This window comes from Bufo gargarizans, chromosome 1 (assembly GCF_014858855.1).
Source record: "Bufo gargarizans isolate SCDJY-AF-19 chromosome 1, ASM1485885v1, whole genome shotgun sequence".
Taxonomy (NCBI): Eukaryota; Metazoa; Chordata; class Amphibia; order Anura; family Bufonidae; genus Bufo; species Bufo gargarizans.
Genome location: NC_058080.1, coordinates 572,580,206 through 572,593,634, shown reverse-complemented (window position 1 = coordinate 572,593,634; position 13,429 = coordinate 572,580,206). Strand labels below are relative to the sequence as shown.

General features: G+C 44.6%; 1 protein-coding gene across 2 annotated transcripts in view; it reads right to left on the bottom strand.

Moving 5' to 3' along the window:
- Positions 1-13,429, bottom strand: part of CDK2AP1 (cyclin dependent kinase 2 associated protein 1) — a 35,029-nt gene that overhangs the window by 5,383 nt on the left and 16,217 nt on the right. The window contains exon 2 of one of the 2 annotated variants that reach the window (XM_044290316.1): positions 193-290. In XM_044290316.1, the coding sequence (XP_044146251.1) occupies positions 193-290 (98 nt within the window). Of the gene's footprint in view, positions 1-192; positions 294-13,429 lie in introns of both variants that reach the window. The other variant, XM_044290307.1, reaches the window with a different exon arrangement.

Below are 13,429 nucleotides of genomic sequence, written 5' to 3'. Positions count from 1 at the left end.
AGGTTTCATGGGGATCTGATCTAAAGATCTGATATGGGGGTCTGATATGATGAAAAATATTTTTTTTTTATTTTCCTCCTCTAAAATACGGTGTCACTGTGTAATAATGTCTAACATATGTTATTGGTAAAAATCATGTGACATAGGGTTGTCCACTTTGAATAATTTTTCTTAGTCTAGGTTGCATTTTACCTGGGTATATCCTAAAGATGGAGGACCATAATCGTTCACCAGCTGTCTGTATTGTGCAGATGATGCCATGCTAGTAGAAGGAGAATGTGCACTTACAGCTGCTGAAAAATATACAAAGCACAGGGAGTGAATCAGAGCATACACATAACAATATGAATGATTCAGGTGGCGTAATGCATGAAAAATGTTATAGGTGGTAAATCTGTGCACATAACAAAACTGTTGAACTGTATTTGCTCATTAAAGGGATGGTCCCATCTGGCCTGCAACAATGTTTAGAAAGGTGGCATGTATCAAAGTAATATTCACATAAATGTCAGTACCAAAGCTTTCCCAGCAGAACATTGTCCAGAGCATCACACTGCCTCCACTGGCTGCCTCTCTTCCCATCTTGGTGCCATCTCTTCCCCAGGTAAGGCTTCTTTCACACCTGCGTTAGGTGCTGATCCGTCTGGTATCTGCACAGACGGATCCGCACCTATAATGCAAACGCTTGTATCTGTTCAGAACGGATCCGTTTGCATTATTCTTAAAAAAAAAAAGGCTGGGTCTAAGGCTGGGTTCACACGGGCGAGATTTCCGCGCGGGTGCAATGCGTGAGGTGAACGCATTGCACCCGCACTGAATCCGGACCCATTCACATCTATGGGGCTGTGCACATGAGCGGTGATTTTCACGCATCACTTGTGCGTTGCGGGAAAATCACAGCATGCTTTATATTGTGTGTTTATCACAAGTTTATCATAGAAGTGAATGGGGCTGCGTGAAAATCGCAAGCATCCGCAAGCAAGTGCGGATGCGGTGCGATTTTCACGTATGGTTGCTAAGATGACAGTCTGGTCACTGTAATTTTTTCCCTTATAACATGGTTATAAGGGAAAATAATAGCATTCTTGAATACAGAATTCTCCTCTTGATCGCGTAGTTGCTGATCTCTTCTTACTTCTTTAATCATGAGCTGCCGGCTAAAAGGACCTGTAGTGACGTCACATCACATGGTCCAATCACATGGTCCATCACTGTGGTGATGGATCATGTGATGAGCTCAGTGACGTCACCACAGGTCCTGGAGAAAGAACAGGAGACCGGCAGCTACGCGATCAATTGGAGGAGGTGGGTTAATTTTATTTTTTTAACCCTCAATTAACCTTGTACTAAGCATTCTGTATTAAAGAATGCTATTATTTTCCCTTATAACAAAAATAGTACAGCGGCAGGACGGATCCGACAGGCTGTTCACCCGACGGAACAGTCTGCCGGAGGTCTACACAACACCTAACCCAAACCTGAACTTCAGTGAAGAAGTTCGGGTCTGGGTACCACATTCAGTTTTTTATCACGCACGTGCAAAACGCATTGCACCTGCACGATAAAAAATGAACTACGTAACATAATCACAGTCAAAACTGACTGAAATTGGATACCTAGTCACGCGGGTTTGCTGCAATGCACCCGGGACGCATCCTGAGCCAAAACGTGATGCCCATGTGAACCCAGCCTAAGGCCCCTTTCTTACGAGCATGACGGATTAGTTCAGGGTGCGTTCAGTGAAACTCGCACTATTTGGCAAGCAAGTTCAGTCAGTTTTGTCTGCGATTGCGTTCAGTTTTTTCCGCGCGGGTGCAATGCGTTTTGCACGCGCGTGATAAAAAACTGAAGGTTTACAAACAACTCTTAGCAACCATCAGTGAAAAACACATCGCACCCGCACTTGCTTGCGGATGCAATGCGTTTTTCACGCAGCCCCATTCACTTCTTTGGGGCCAGGGCTGCGTGAAAAATGCTGAATATAGAACATGCTGTGATTTTTATGCAACGCAGAACTGATGCGTGAAAAACAGCGCTCATGTACATTGAAATGAATGGGTCAGGATTCAGTGCTGGTGCTATGCGTTCACGTCACGCATTGCACCCGCGTGGAAAACTCGCTCGTGTGAAAGGAGCCTAAGTCAAAACGGATCCGTCCTGACTTACATTGAAAGTCAATGGGGGACGGATCCGTTTTCAACTTGGACCATATTGTGTCAGTGAAAATTGATCCGTCCCCATTGACTTACATTGTAAGTCAGGACGGATCCGTTTGGCTCCGCATCACCAGGCGGATACCAAAAGGCTGCAAGTAGCGTTTTGGTGTCCGCATCCAGAGCGGAATGGAGGCGGAACGGAGACAAACTAATGCATTCTGATCAGATCCTTATCCATTCAGAATGCATTGGGGCTGAACTGATCCGTTTTGAACCGTTTGTGAGATCCCTGAAACAGATCTCACAAACGGAATTCAAAACCCCAGTGTGAAAGTAGCCTAAGTGACGAGAGTTGTCAGGTCATCTTCTTCCATTGCTTCATGGTTCTGTTCTGAGGCTCTTATTTCCCTTATTATCATTCCTGATAATTGCCAGATTATGACCAGAGGTGAGAGTTGTATTTACAGGCAGCAATGACCCACTGTATGGAGACGAGCTACTGCTAGCGATTGCTTGTCTACAGATTTATTGTTTATAGGCAGCAGATTACTTCTGCCCACATCTGCATCAACCCCAAAAAATGTTTTTAAAGTTATGGGCAAAAAGCAAAGGAGAAAAAAATTGGATTAAAATTGATAATCCTTAAAGTGGTTGTCTGGTGTTAGGAACAAACAAGATAACCCTTGGGATCCACGTGAAATAAAGATCAGGTAAGTACTTACCTGACCGATCGCAGGTCTACGCTCCAGTTCTTCTACCCAGTTGACAACACATGTCCACTGCAGTCAATGGCCACGTCAGGTGCACTGCTAAGGCCAGCGAGTAACTGCAGCAGTCAAGTGTTATCATTGCGATATCACTGCCGCAATAGCGTAAATAGCGTCTGGCCGGAAGAACCTGATTGGCAGGTGCATTCCTTCTGAAACCAGACAACCCCTATGATTAGAAAATGATTGAGCCATAACTTTCTAAGTTGGAAATACCCCTTTACCACCTGTTAACCAGACTGTGATAACCAAGATATTAATGTCTTTGTTGATTACCTATCAAGGGTATGTTCACATAATGGATTTTTGGCATGGGTTTCAATGCAGATTTGGTGCGAAATCTGTGCTGAAACTGCCTCAATTGTTTTCAGTGAGAGGCCGCTCTGTAGATTATGCAATTTTTCATGTGCAGTTTTACAGACATGCATTCATGGTGCTGTTACCTTGCAGACACCTCAGAAAATCACAGTGGGAGTCTGCTTGCGGTTTAGCTCCATTCAGTGGAGGGCAGGAGTCAAAATCCAATGTGCAAACATTCTCTAAGGCTACTTTCACACTAGCGTTCGTCGGTCCGCTCGTGAGCTCCGTTTGAAGGAGCTCACGAGCGGACCCAAACGCCTCCGTCCAGCCCTGATGCAGTCTGAATGGAGCGGATCCGCTCAGACTGCATCAGTCTGGCGGCGTTCAGCCTCCGCTCCGCTCGCCTCCGCACGGACAGGCGGACAGCTGAACGCTGCTTGCAGCATTCAGCTGTCCGCCTGGCCGTGCGGAGGCGAGTGGATCCGTTCAGACTTACAATGTAAGTCAATGGGGACGGATCCGCTTGAAGATGACACCATATGGCTCAATCTTCAAGCGGATCCGTCCCCCATTGACTTTACATTGAAAGTCTGAACGGATCCGCTCAGGCATCTTGCGCACTCAGGCATCTTGCAGAAATTTTTCTAAGTTATTAATGCAGACGGATCCGTACTGAACGGAGCCTCCGTCTGCATTAATATGATCGGATCCGTTCAGATCGGATCCGATCAAGCGCAAGTGTGAAAGTAGCCTAAGGCCTTAAGCACACGTCCGTGTGTTTTGCAGTCCTCAATTTGCGGAACGGCACGGACAGCCATTGATATAACTGCCTATTCTTGTCCGCAAAACGGACAAGAATAGGACAGGTTATATTTTTTTCCGGACCACAGAATGGAGCAACAGATACAGACAGCACACGGAGTGCTGTCTGCATCTTTTGAGGCCCCATTGAAGTGAATGGGTACGCATCCGAGCCGCAAAAACTGCGGCTCGGATGCAGACCAAAACAACGTTCGTGTGCATGAGGCCTAAGGCAGAGGTCCTGATTAATAAGCTTGCTTTGAGGATGAATCATTAATTCCCAATGATTGCTATGCAGCAAATCACCGCCGCTGTATGGAGAGGAGGAATCGCTGCTGCGATAGCTCATGTCTATACAGAGTTAGGCTAGGTCTACACAACGACATTTGTCGCGCGACAAAAAGTCGCGCGACAGATAGGGCGCAACAGTTGTCGCGCGACATTTTGTTGCACTAATGTCGCGCAACAATTTTTATAATGGCAGTCTATGGTGTCGCACTGCAACATGCGACATGTTGCGACTGCGACGCGACAGTCGCAGAAAAATCCATCTTGAATGGATTTTCTGAGACTCTCGCGTCGCAGTCGCAGCATGTCGCATGTTGCAGTGCGACACCATAGACTGCCATTATAAAAATTGTCGCGCGACATTGGCGCGACAAATGTCGTCGTGTAGACCTAGCCTTATTGTTTCTGGTCAGCAGATCCATGTTTACAGAGCAGGGTGTGCTTTCCAGAAGTGAGGATCTAGGTGTCCACAGCAGCAATTCCTTCACTGAATGAACAGCATTTTCTTGTTCATCAGGCAATCGGTGGCACCGTTACTCGAGGCAATTATCGGGAACGAGTATTTCTAGGAACGCTGTTTCTTGATAACTGCCCCAATTGTTGGCCCATGAAAATGGGCCTTAAAGGGGTTTTGCCACTTCAGGAAATAGCATTTATTATTCAGAGAAAGTTTCCATGGTTACGACCACCCTGCAGTCCAGCAGCTGTGGCTGTGCTTGTACACTATAGAGAAAAGCACCAGCTTACGTGAGCTCCCATGGTCCCGTCCACCAGAGAGGCTGGCATTTTATCCTATAGTGTACAAGCACGGCCACCACTGATAGATTACAGGGTGGCTGTAACCATGGAAAGGAGCAGTGTATAATGTGATAGAAAAATGAATCCAGCCAGCAAAAGAAGCAATATAGACAATCACAATACATTAGTAGGTGCCTTGTATTAACTTTCTCTACATGACAAATGCCACTTGCTGAAGTGAGACAGCCATTTAAGACCGCCCCCAGTCAACTGTCAGTGATTAAGCTATGTACATATGTATACACACTTAGGCCTCATGCACATGAACGTATTTTTGGTTTGCATTTTTGGATCAAAAGTGGACCCATTCATTGCTATGGGGCCGCAAAAAATGTGGACAGTACACGAATAAGTGTGCTGTCCACATCCATTTATTATGTAGAGAAAGTTAATGCAAGGCACTTACTAATGTATTGTGATTGTCCATATTGATTCCTTTGCTGGCTGGATTCATTTTTCCATAACATTATACACTGCTCGTATCCATGGTTACAACCACTCTGCAATCCATTAGAAAAAATGCCAGCCTCTCTGGTGGCCGGGACCATGGGAGTTCACGTAAGCTGGTGCTTTTCTCTCTAGCGTACAAGCTGGACTGCAGGGTGGTCGTAACCATGGAAATGTTCTCTGCATAATAAATGCCATTTGCTGAAGTGGCAAAACTCCTTTAAGTTTACACCATCTATAGGCACAGTAAATCTGCCCAGTGCACTTGCAAAATGCCCTAAAGGTAATCATTTTCTGACATGTTTAGCCATTATTTTCCCTACTGTCTTCTTTGAAAAAAACGATGCCATTGAATAAAGCTGTACTGTGTGAACCTAGTCTTACACACTTAGGCCTGATTCACACGACTGTACTCAGTGTGGGAAGCACGGCTTGTTTTTTCCTACCCATCTACTGGGCTGAACTCGGATGCCCTGACCCAGACTGGCTGCATTCATAGTAAGGGCTCATGCACACGACCACTGTTGTTTTGCGGTCCGTTTTTCACGGATCCGTTGTTCAGTATCTGATGTATTTTTTTTCTCTGATTTAAGTTCTCTTCAGTTCCGTTATTGCACAAAACATATCTGTATGGTTTCCGTATTTTATCATTTTTTTTGCGGATCGGAAACAGTAACTTATTAATCACCAAAAACATGAGCAATATGGGATGGGCATAGCATTTCTACTGTATGGATCCGCAAAATACGGATGACATACGGATGTATCTGTGCGCGTTCCGTATTTATTGTGGACCCATTGACTTGAATGGGGCCTTGGACCGTGATTTGCGGACAATAATAGTGCATGCACTACTTTTTTGTGGAATGGAAATATGGAAACAGAATGCACACGGCCACCATTGTTTTTGCGGGCCCATTGAAGTGAAAGGTCCCGCATACGGTCCGCAAAAAAACAAACAAACAGGAATGGAAGCAGAAAGAGAATACGTTTGTGTGCATGAGCCCTAACTTTATGATACAGTCAGTTCCTATCTGATTATGGGTTCATTTGTGAGTACAGTACAATAGAGCAACTATCAAATAGGAACTGACTACATCATAAATCACTATGATACAGCCAGTTTGAGTCAGGGGAACCGCGGTGAGTCAGAAAAAAAAGTACCAACTCCTGCTTAAAAAAAATCTCTTAATAATCTTGTATAATTAATTTAACTTTCTTAGGAAGTTTAGACATGTTAATAATAAGATATATTTATCTTTTATCAATCTAAGGGCTCTTTCACGTTCTTTTCTTCCGGCATAGAGTTCCGTCGTCGGGGCTCTATGCCGGAAGAATCCTGATCAGTTTTATCCTAATGCATTCTGAATGGAGAGAAATCCGTTCAGGATGCATCAGGATGTCTTCAGTTCAGAACCGGAACGTTTTTTGGCCGGAGAAAATACCGTAGCATGCTGCGCTTTTTGCTCCGGCCAAAAATCCTGAACACTTGCCGCAAGGCCGGATCCGGAATTAATGCCCATTGAAAGGCATTAATCCGGATCCGGCCTTAAGCTAAACGTTGTTTCGGCGCATTGCCGGATCCGACGTTTAGAGCTTTTTCTGAATGGTTACCATGGCTGCCGGGACGCTAAAGTCCCGGCAGCCATGGTAAAGTGTAGTGGGGAGCGGGAGCAGTACTTACCGTCCGTGCGGCTCCCGGGGCGCTTCAGAGTGACGTCAGGGCGCCCCACGCACATGGATGACGTGATCGCATGGCACGTCATCCATGCTCATGGGGCGCTCTAACGTCATTCTGGAGCGCCCCGGGAGCCGCACGGACGCTAAGTATGCTGCTCCCCCGCTGCCCACTACTACTATGGCAACCAGGACTTTAATAGCGTCCTGGCTGCCATAGTAACACTGAACGCATTTTGAAGACGGATCCGTCTTCAAATGCTTTCAGTTCACTTGCGTTTTTCCGGATCCGGCGTGTAATTCTGGCAAGTGGCGTACACGACGGATCTGGACAACGCAAGTGTGAAAGAGCCCTAAGGCTCTTATTTTATTGTCAGAGATGTTGCCCATGTGGTCACTGGTTTGCCACCAACAGAGTAGTAGAGAGGTTTTCTCTGCTCTCGGGGCATCCATGAAGGAGGGTCTAACTAAGGGCTCATTAACACGACCGTGCCGTGTTTTGCGATCTGCAAAATGTGGATCCGCCAAACACGGATGCCGCTCGTGTGCCTTCCGCAATTTGCGGAACGGAATAGATGGCCCATCATAGAAATGTCTATTCTTGTCCGCAAAACGGACAAGAATAGGACATTATCTATAATTTTTGGGGGGCCACGGAACGGAGCACTTTGTGTGCTGTCCGCATTTTTTGCGGCCCTATTGAAGTGAATGCAGAACCAAACCACAGTCGTGTGAATGAGCCCTAAGGCAATACTTTTTCTGAAGACAAATTAATTGCAGGCGACACTAGGGAGGCTCGTCCCCATCACGGCCTACTATTGGCTGCTTACTCTGTCCACGGATGTTTTGATCCGAGTGACAGGGAGAAGCAGCGGGGGCCGTGCAGGGATTAGAAGCAACGATGGTGCCAGGGAGCGGGGTAAGTATACCCTATATGAGTGGCCTGGGCATTGGGGGGGGGGGGGGGGGGTCATTATAGGGGGTGGATAACCCCTTTAAAAGCATAACAAAGTTTTCTAGTTATTGCATATTTACTTACAGGAATTTAAAGGGAAATTGTCACCTAGAAAACACGTACAAAACTCTTGACATGGCTACATAGCTACAGAAGCAGTGAGTCTATCCATACCTCTATTGTACTTGTCCATGGCTACAGCCTTCTGAAAAATGCTTTGTATTGTCACTGTGAAGGTTCAAAGAGGCATGAATGAGGCACTGAAGTGCCCCGGCCTGCACTATGTCTCTCCGCTCCCTGAGCTCTGCTGAAACCCATACAGGTGCCATCAGTGACAGAGACCCGCTCTTAGGCTTTTTTCAGACGAGTGAATTTTCCGCTCGGGTGCAATGCGTGACATGAACGCATAGCACCCGCACTGAATCCTGAGCCATTCATTTCACGCATCAGTTCTGCGTTGTGTAAAAAACACAGCATGTTTTATAGTCAGCGTTTTTCACGCAGCCCTGGCCCCTTTCACACGGGCGAGTATTCCGAGCGGATGCGATGTGTGAGTTGAACGCATTGCACCCGCCCTGAATACCGACCCATTAATTTCTACGGGGCTGTTCACATGAGCTGTGATTTTCACGCATCACTTATGCATTGCGTGAAAATCGCAGCATGCTCTATTCTGTGCGTTTTTCACGTAACGCAGGCCCCATAGAAATGAATGGGGTTGCGTGAAAATCGCAAGCATCCGCAAGAAAGTGCGGATGCGGTGCGATTTTCACGCATGGTTGCTAGGAGACGATCGGGATGGAGACCCGATCATTATTATTTTCCCTTATAACATGGTTATAAGGGAAAATAATAGCATTCTGAATATAGAATGCATAGTACAATAGCGCTGGAGGGGTTAAAAAAAGAAATAAATAATTTAACTCACCTTAGTCCACTTGATCGCGCTGCCCGGCATCTCGTCTGTCTCCTTTGCTGAACAGGACCTGTGGTGACGTCACTCCGGTCATCACATGTTCCATCACATGATCTTTTACCATGGTGATGGATCATGTGATGACCGGAGTGACGTCACCACAGGTCCTGTTCCTGCAATAAATTCTCACCACAGGTCCTGTTCAGCAAAGGAGACAGAAGAGATGCCGGGCTACACGATCAAGTGGACTAAGGTGAGTTAAAAAATGTTTGTTTGTTTTTTTAACCCCTCCAGCGCTATTTTACTATGCATTCTGTATTCAGAATGCTATTATTTTCCCTTCTAACCATGCTATAAGGGAAAATAATACAATCTACAGAACACAGATCCCAAAACATTGTAATGCGTTTTGCACTCGCGTGAGAAAAATCACGCATGTTTGGTACCGGGTACCAAACATGCGTGATTTTTCTCACGCGAGTGCAAAACGCATTACAATGTTTTACACTTGCGCGGAAAAATCGCGGGTGTTCCCGCAAACGCACCCGCACATTTTCCCGCAACGCCCGTCTGAAAGAGGCCTAAGAAGTGAATGGCGCTGTGTTAAAAACGCATCGCATCCGCAAGCAAGTGCGGATGCAATGCATTTTTCACTGATGGTTGTTTGTAAACCTTCAGTTTTTTATCACGCACGTGAAAAACGTATCAAAACACATTGCACCCGTGCGGAAAAAACTGAACGCAAACTTGCTTGCAAAATGGTGCGAATTTCACTGAACGCATCCAGACCTAATCCATCATGCTCGTGTGAAAGAGGCCTTACAGTGCACAGTCACTGACAAGTAAGCTGTAATTCTCTGATGGTGCATGCACAGGTTTTTAGCAGGACTGGGAGAGCTTTATCTATCAATCATGAAGAGAGAATATGGAGAGGGTGGTGCAGCAGAGCCGAGAGAGGTGTTGGGCTGGGGCACTTAAAGAGGTATTCCCATTTTGAAAAAACATGTCTGCTGGGCTCTCTCCAGCCTTTTTGTCCCCAGGGACGCCAGGAGGACATTGAGAGTTATGTAAACAGCTTAGCTTCCGGGGCTTCTGCCATTTGCGCAACTCCCATTCTAGTCAATGGGAGCTACCAAACTACATAACTCTGCCACTTCGGCTTTCTCCGGCCTCCTGGTGTCCCCAGGTTGGGAGAAAGAGGCAGGCGAGAGCCCTGCGGCCATGTTTTTGAATATTGGAATAGCCCCTTAAGTGCCTTATTCACACCTCTTTGACCGAGCATTGACAAGTACAATATATATTCTCACTGTCTTCATCCCTTTGCAGCCTTGTCACCAGTTTGCTATGTGTTTTCTAGGTGACACTTTCCCTTTAAGTTATTTGTTCATTTTGTTATTTGTTCAGAAATTGTATTCCAACAAATCTGCTTTATGTTCTGTATAAGCAGCCTGATTATTGATATAATGGTGGGAAAAAGCCCAATATTACAATTTTATTTGCCATTTATGAAGGAGTTGGAGCTGGAGTCAGACCTTTGGTGTACTGACTCCACAGCCCTGACTGTTTCCCACACCGAGCGAGGTCGTGTGAATCAGGCCTTACCCTGGGTTCACACCTGAGCGTTTCTCAAACGCGCGTTTTTGTCGCGCGTTTTTTGTAATAGTAAACGCGCGTTTGACGCTCGTTTGTGTGATTGACTGCAGTGTCCTATGGCCACAAACGCGCGTCAAAACGCCCCAAAGAAGCTCAAGTACTTGTTTGAGCGTCGGGCGTTTTACAGCGCGATCGTACGCACTGTAAAACGCCCAGGTGTGAACCATTCCCATAGGGAAGCATTGGTTTTCATGTGTTGAGCGTTTTACAGCGCGTTTGAACGCGCTGTAAAACGCTCAGGTGTGAACCCAGCCTTAGGCAATGGTTTAATGAGCATGGACAGAGCTGAGAAATGTTGCCCTCACTGAACACCTATGACAAAAAAAAATCCTATTACCAATATGCAAGTAAGATGAGAACTATATTGTAGTTTTCTTTTTCTTTAGATGAGGGACTTCTTTCAGGAGCCCATTAATACAGCTGTCATTAAAGAGGACCTTTTATGGGTCCAGACTTTATCAACTAAGTATCAGGATATGGAGGGCATAGTGCAGGGATCTAACTGCACTTACTATTTTTTCTGGGTGCGCTCTATTCGCCCCCTGTGGCTGCCGTTGTATGATCCCGCCCTGATATGCTAATTTTCGCATCGGTACAGGGAGGAGGAGACTGCCCTGTTTCACAATGGGCATTCCTTTTCCCTGGCTGTAGCGCTGTCCAATCACAGCAGAGAGCGTCACAGCCAGAAAAAAAAAAAAAATAAATAAATAAATCGCCTTCTCCCTGGCAGTGACGCTCTCCACTGCACTATGCCCTACATACCCTGATACTTAGTTTATAAAGTCTGGACCCATGAAAGGTCCCCTTTAAGTTTTTGTTTTCCTTTGGTGAGGAGACCAACAATTCCAAATGGTCCCCTGTCCTATGTGACACTGATGAATCTTTCCTTTTGGGTTATTGCAATTTCAAGCCATTTGGAAAAAGAAATTCTAGCTTCCTACTACATTGTATGCAATATTAAATGGTGCCATTAGAAAGTACAACTTGTCCCACCAAAAACAAATTCTCACACGGCTATGTGAACGTAAAAATGTTATGGCTGGGTGTAAAAACAAAAACAAAAAAAATTATAATATATATATATGTGCGCTGAAGGGGTTAATTTTTTTACACCTTGGGGTGGTAATGGGGGGAAAAAAGCTGTTCCGCAATAGTTTTTTTGCACTTACGACGTTTACTGTGCGCATAACTAACATGTTACTGGGAATAGGAAAAAAAAACTATTCCATTTAAATTTGCATTTTTTTAAATATTGTTCACAGGAAGGTTTAAATAAGGCCTCATGCACACGTATTTTCTGTGTCCGTTCTGTTTTTTTTTTGTAGACCATATACAGAACCTTCATTTCAATTTAAAAAAAAACTGAAGTTACTCCGTGTGTCCGTTCCGCAAAAGAATAAAACATGTCCTATTATTGTCCACATTATGGACAAGGATAGTACTGTTCTATTAGGAGTCAGCTTTTCTGTTCCGCAAAATACGGATTGCACACGGACGTCATTCGTGTTTTTTGCGGATTCGTTTTTTGGGGATCGCAAAATACATACGGTCGTGTGCATGAGCCCTAATTCACGTCCATTCCATACCATCCACTAAAATTTAGAACATGTCCTATTCTTGTCTGCATCACGGACAAGGATCGGACTGTTCTATTAGAGGCCGGTGAGTCCACAAAATGCAGAATGCACACTGCCGGTATCCGTGTTTTTCTGATTCACAGTATGCGAACCACAAAACAGGCAATGGTTGCGGCAAACACTGTGATATCATATGTGTGTTTTACCACTTTTACAAAATAAAATCACTTTTTATGGGAAAAAATTATATATATTTTTTTGTAAACTTTATTCTTTTTTTTCACTCTAACTAGGAGACATCACTTTTATAATGCACTGGTATACATTGTATACCAATGGATTACCGCCTATCCCTGTAACGGTGGTAGTCAATTAGGCTGTGTCTGTGGCACAGTGTAAGGGCTTGTTCACACAACCGTTGTGTGCCCGTGGCTGTATTGCGGCCCGCATGCGGTGGGCATACAGTCTGCAATCTGTCGGGATAATTATAGGCCCAAAATGATTCAAACATGAATTGCTATGTTAAATAGTGTGGCATCTGCCATTTTGTGATATGTCCACCATTTTATGTGAGCTCATGGAAAGGCCACACGTTCCTAAAGTGTATTCTTATATTTTTCTCTATAATTATACCAGTTCGAGGAAGTACTTGCTTCCTTACAGATTTATGTTTAAAGACAAGACATTTATCCATATATCCTAGTTATACTGGATTTGATTATATACATATCTGTATCTATAAAAGGCCATATTTCTATTTATTCAAAGATGGCCGAAAGAGGTTAATGAAAGTTCAGTATGTATAAGGTTCATATTGAATACAGAGAGCATTGTTCATTAAAAGTTTTTACCACAGATGTAGGTTTATCTGAAGGGAGTGATCTTACCTCATTACAGGGCTATGAGGGAGGTAGCACTGTTTCATGAGAGACATCTGGTGTGTATGTTTATTCATATAATCAAAAGTATAACGTTTGTATACATATAGTGGATTTATTTAGTTTTAGCATAAAATAATTGATAAATCATATATATAATCTATATTGGCACATGTTATAACAAGGTATTGAGATATATATATATAATGCCATGTG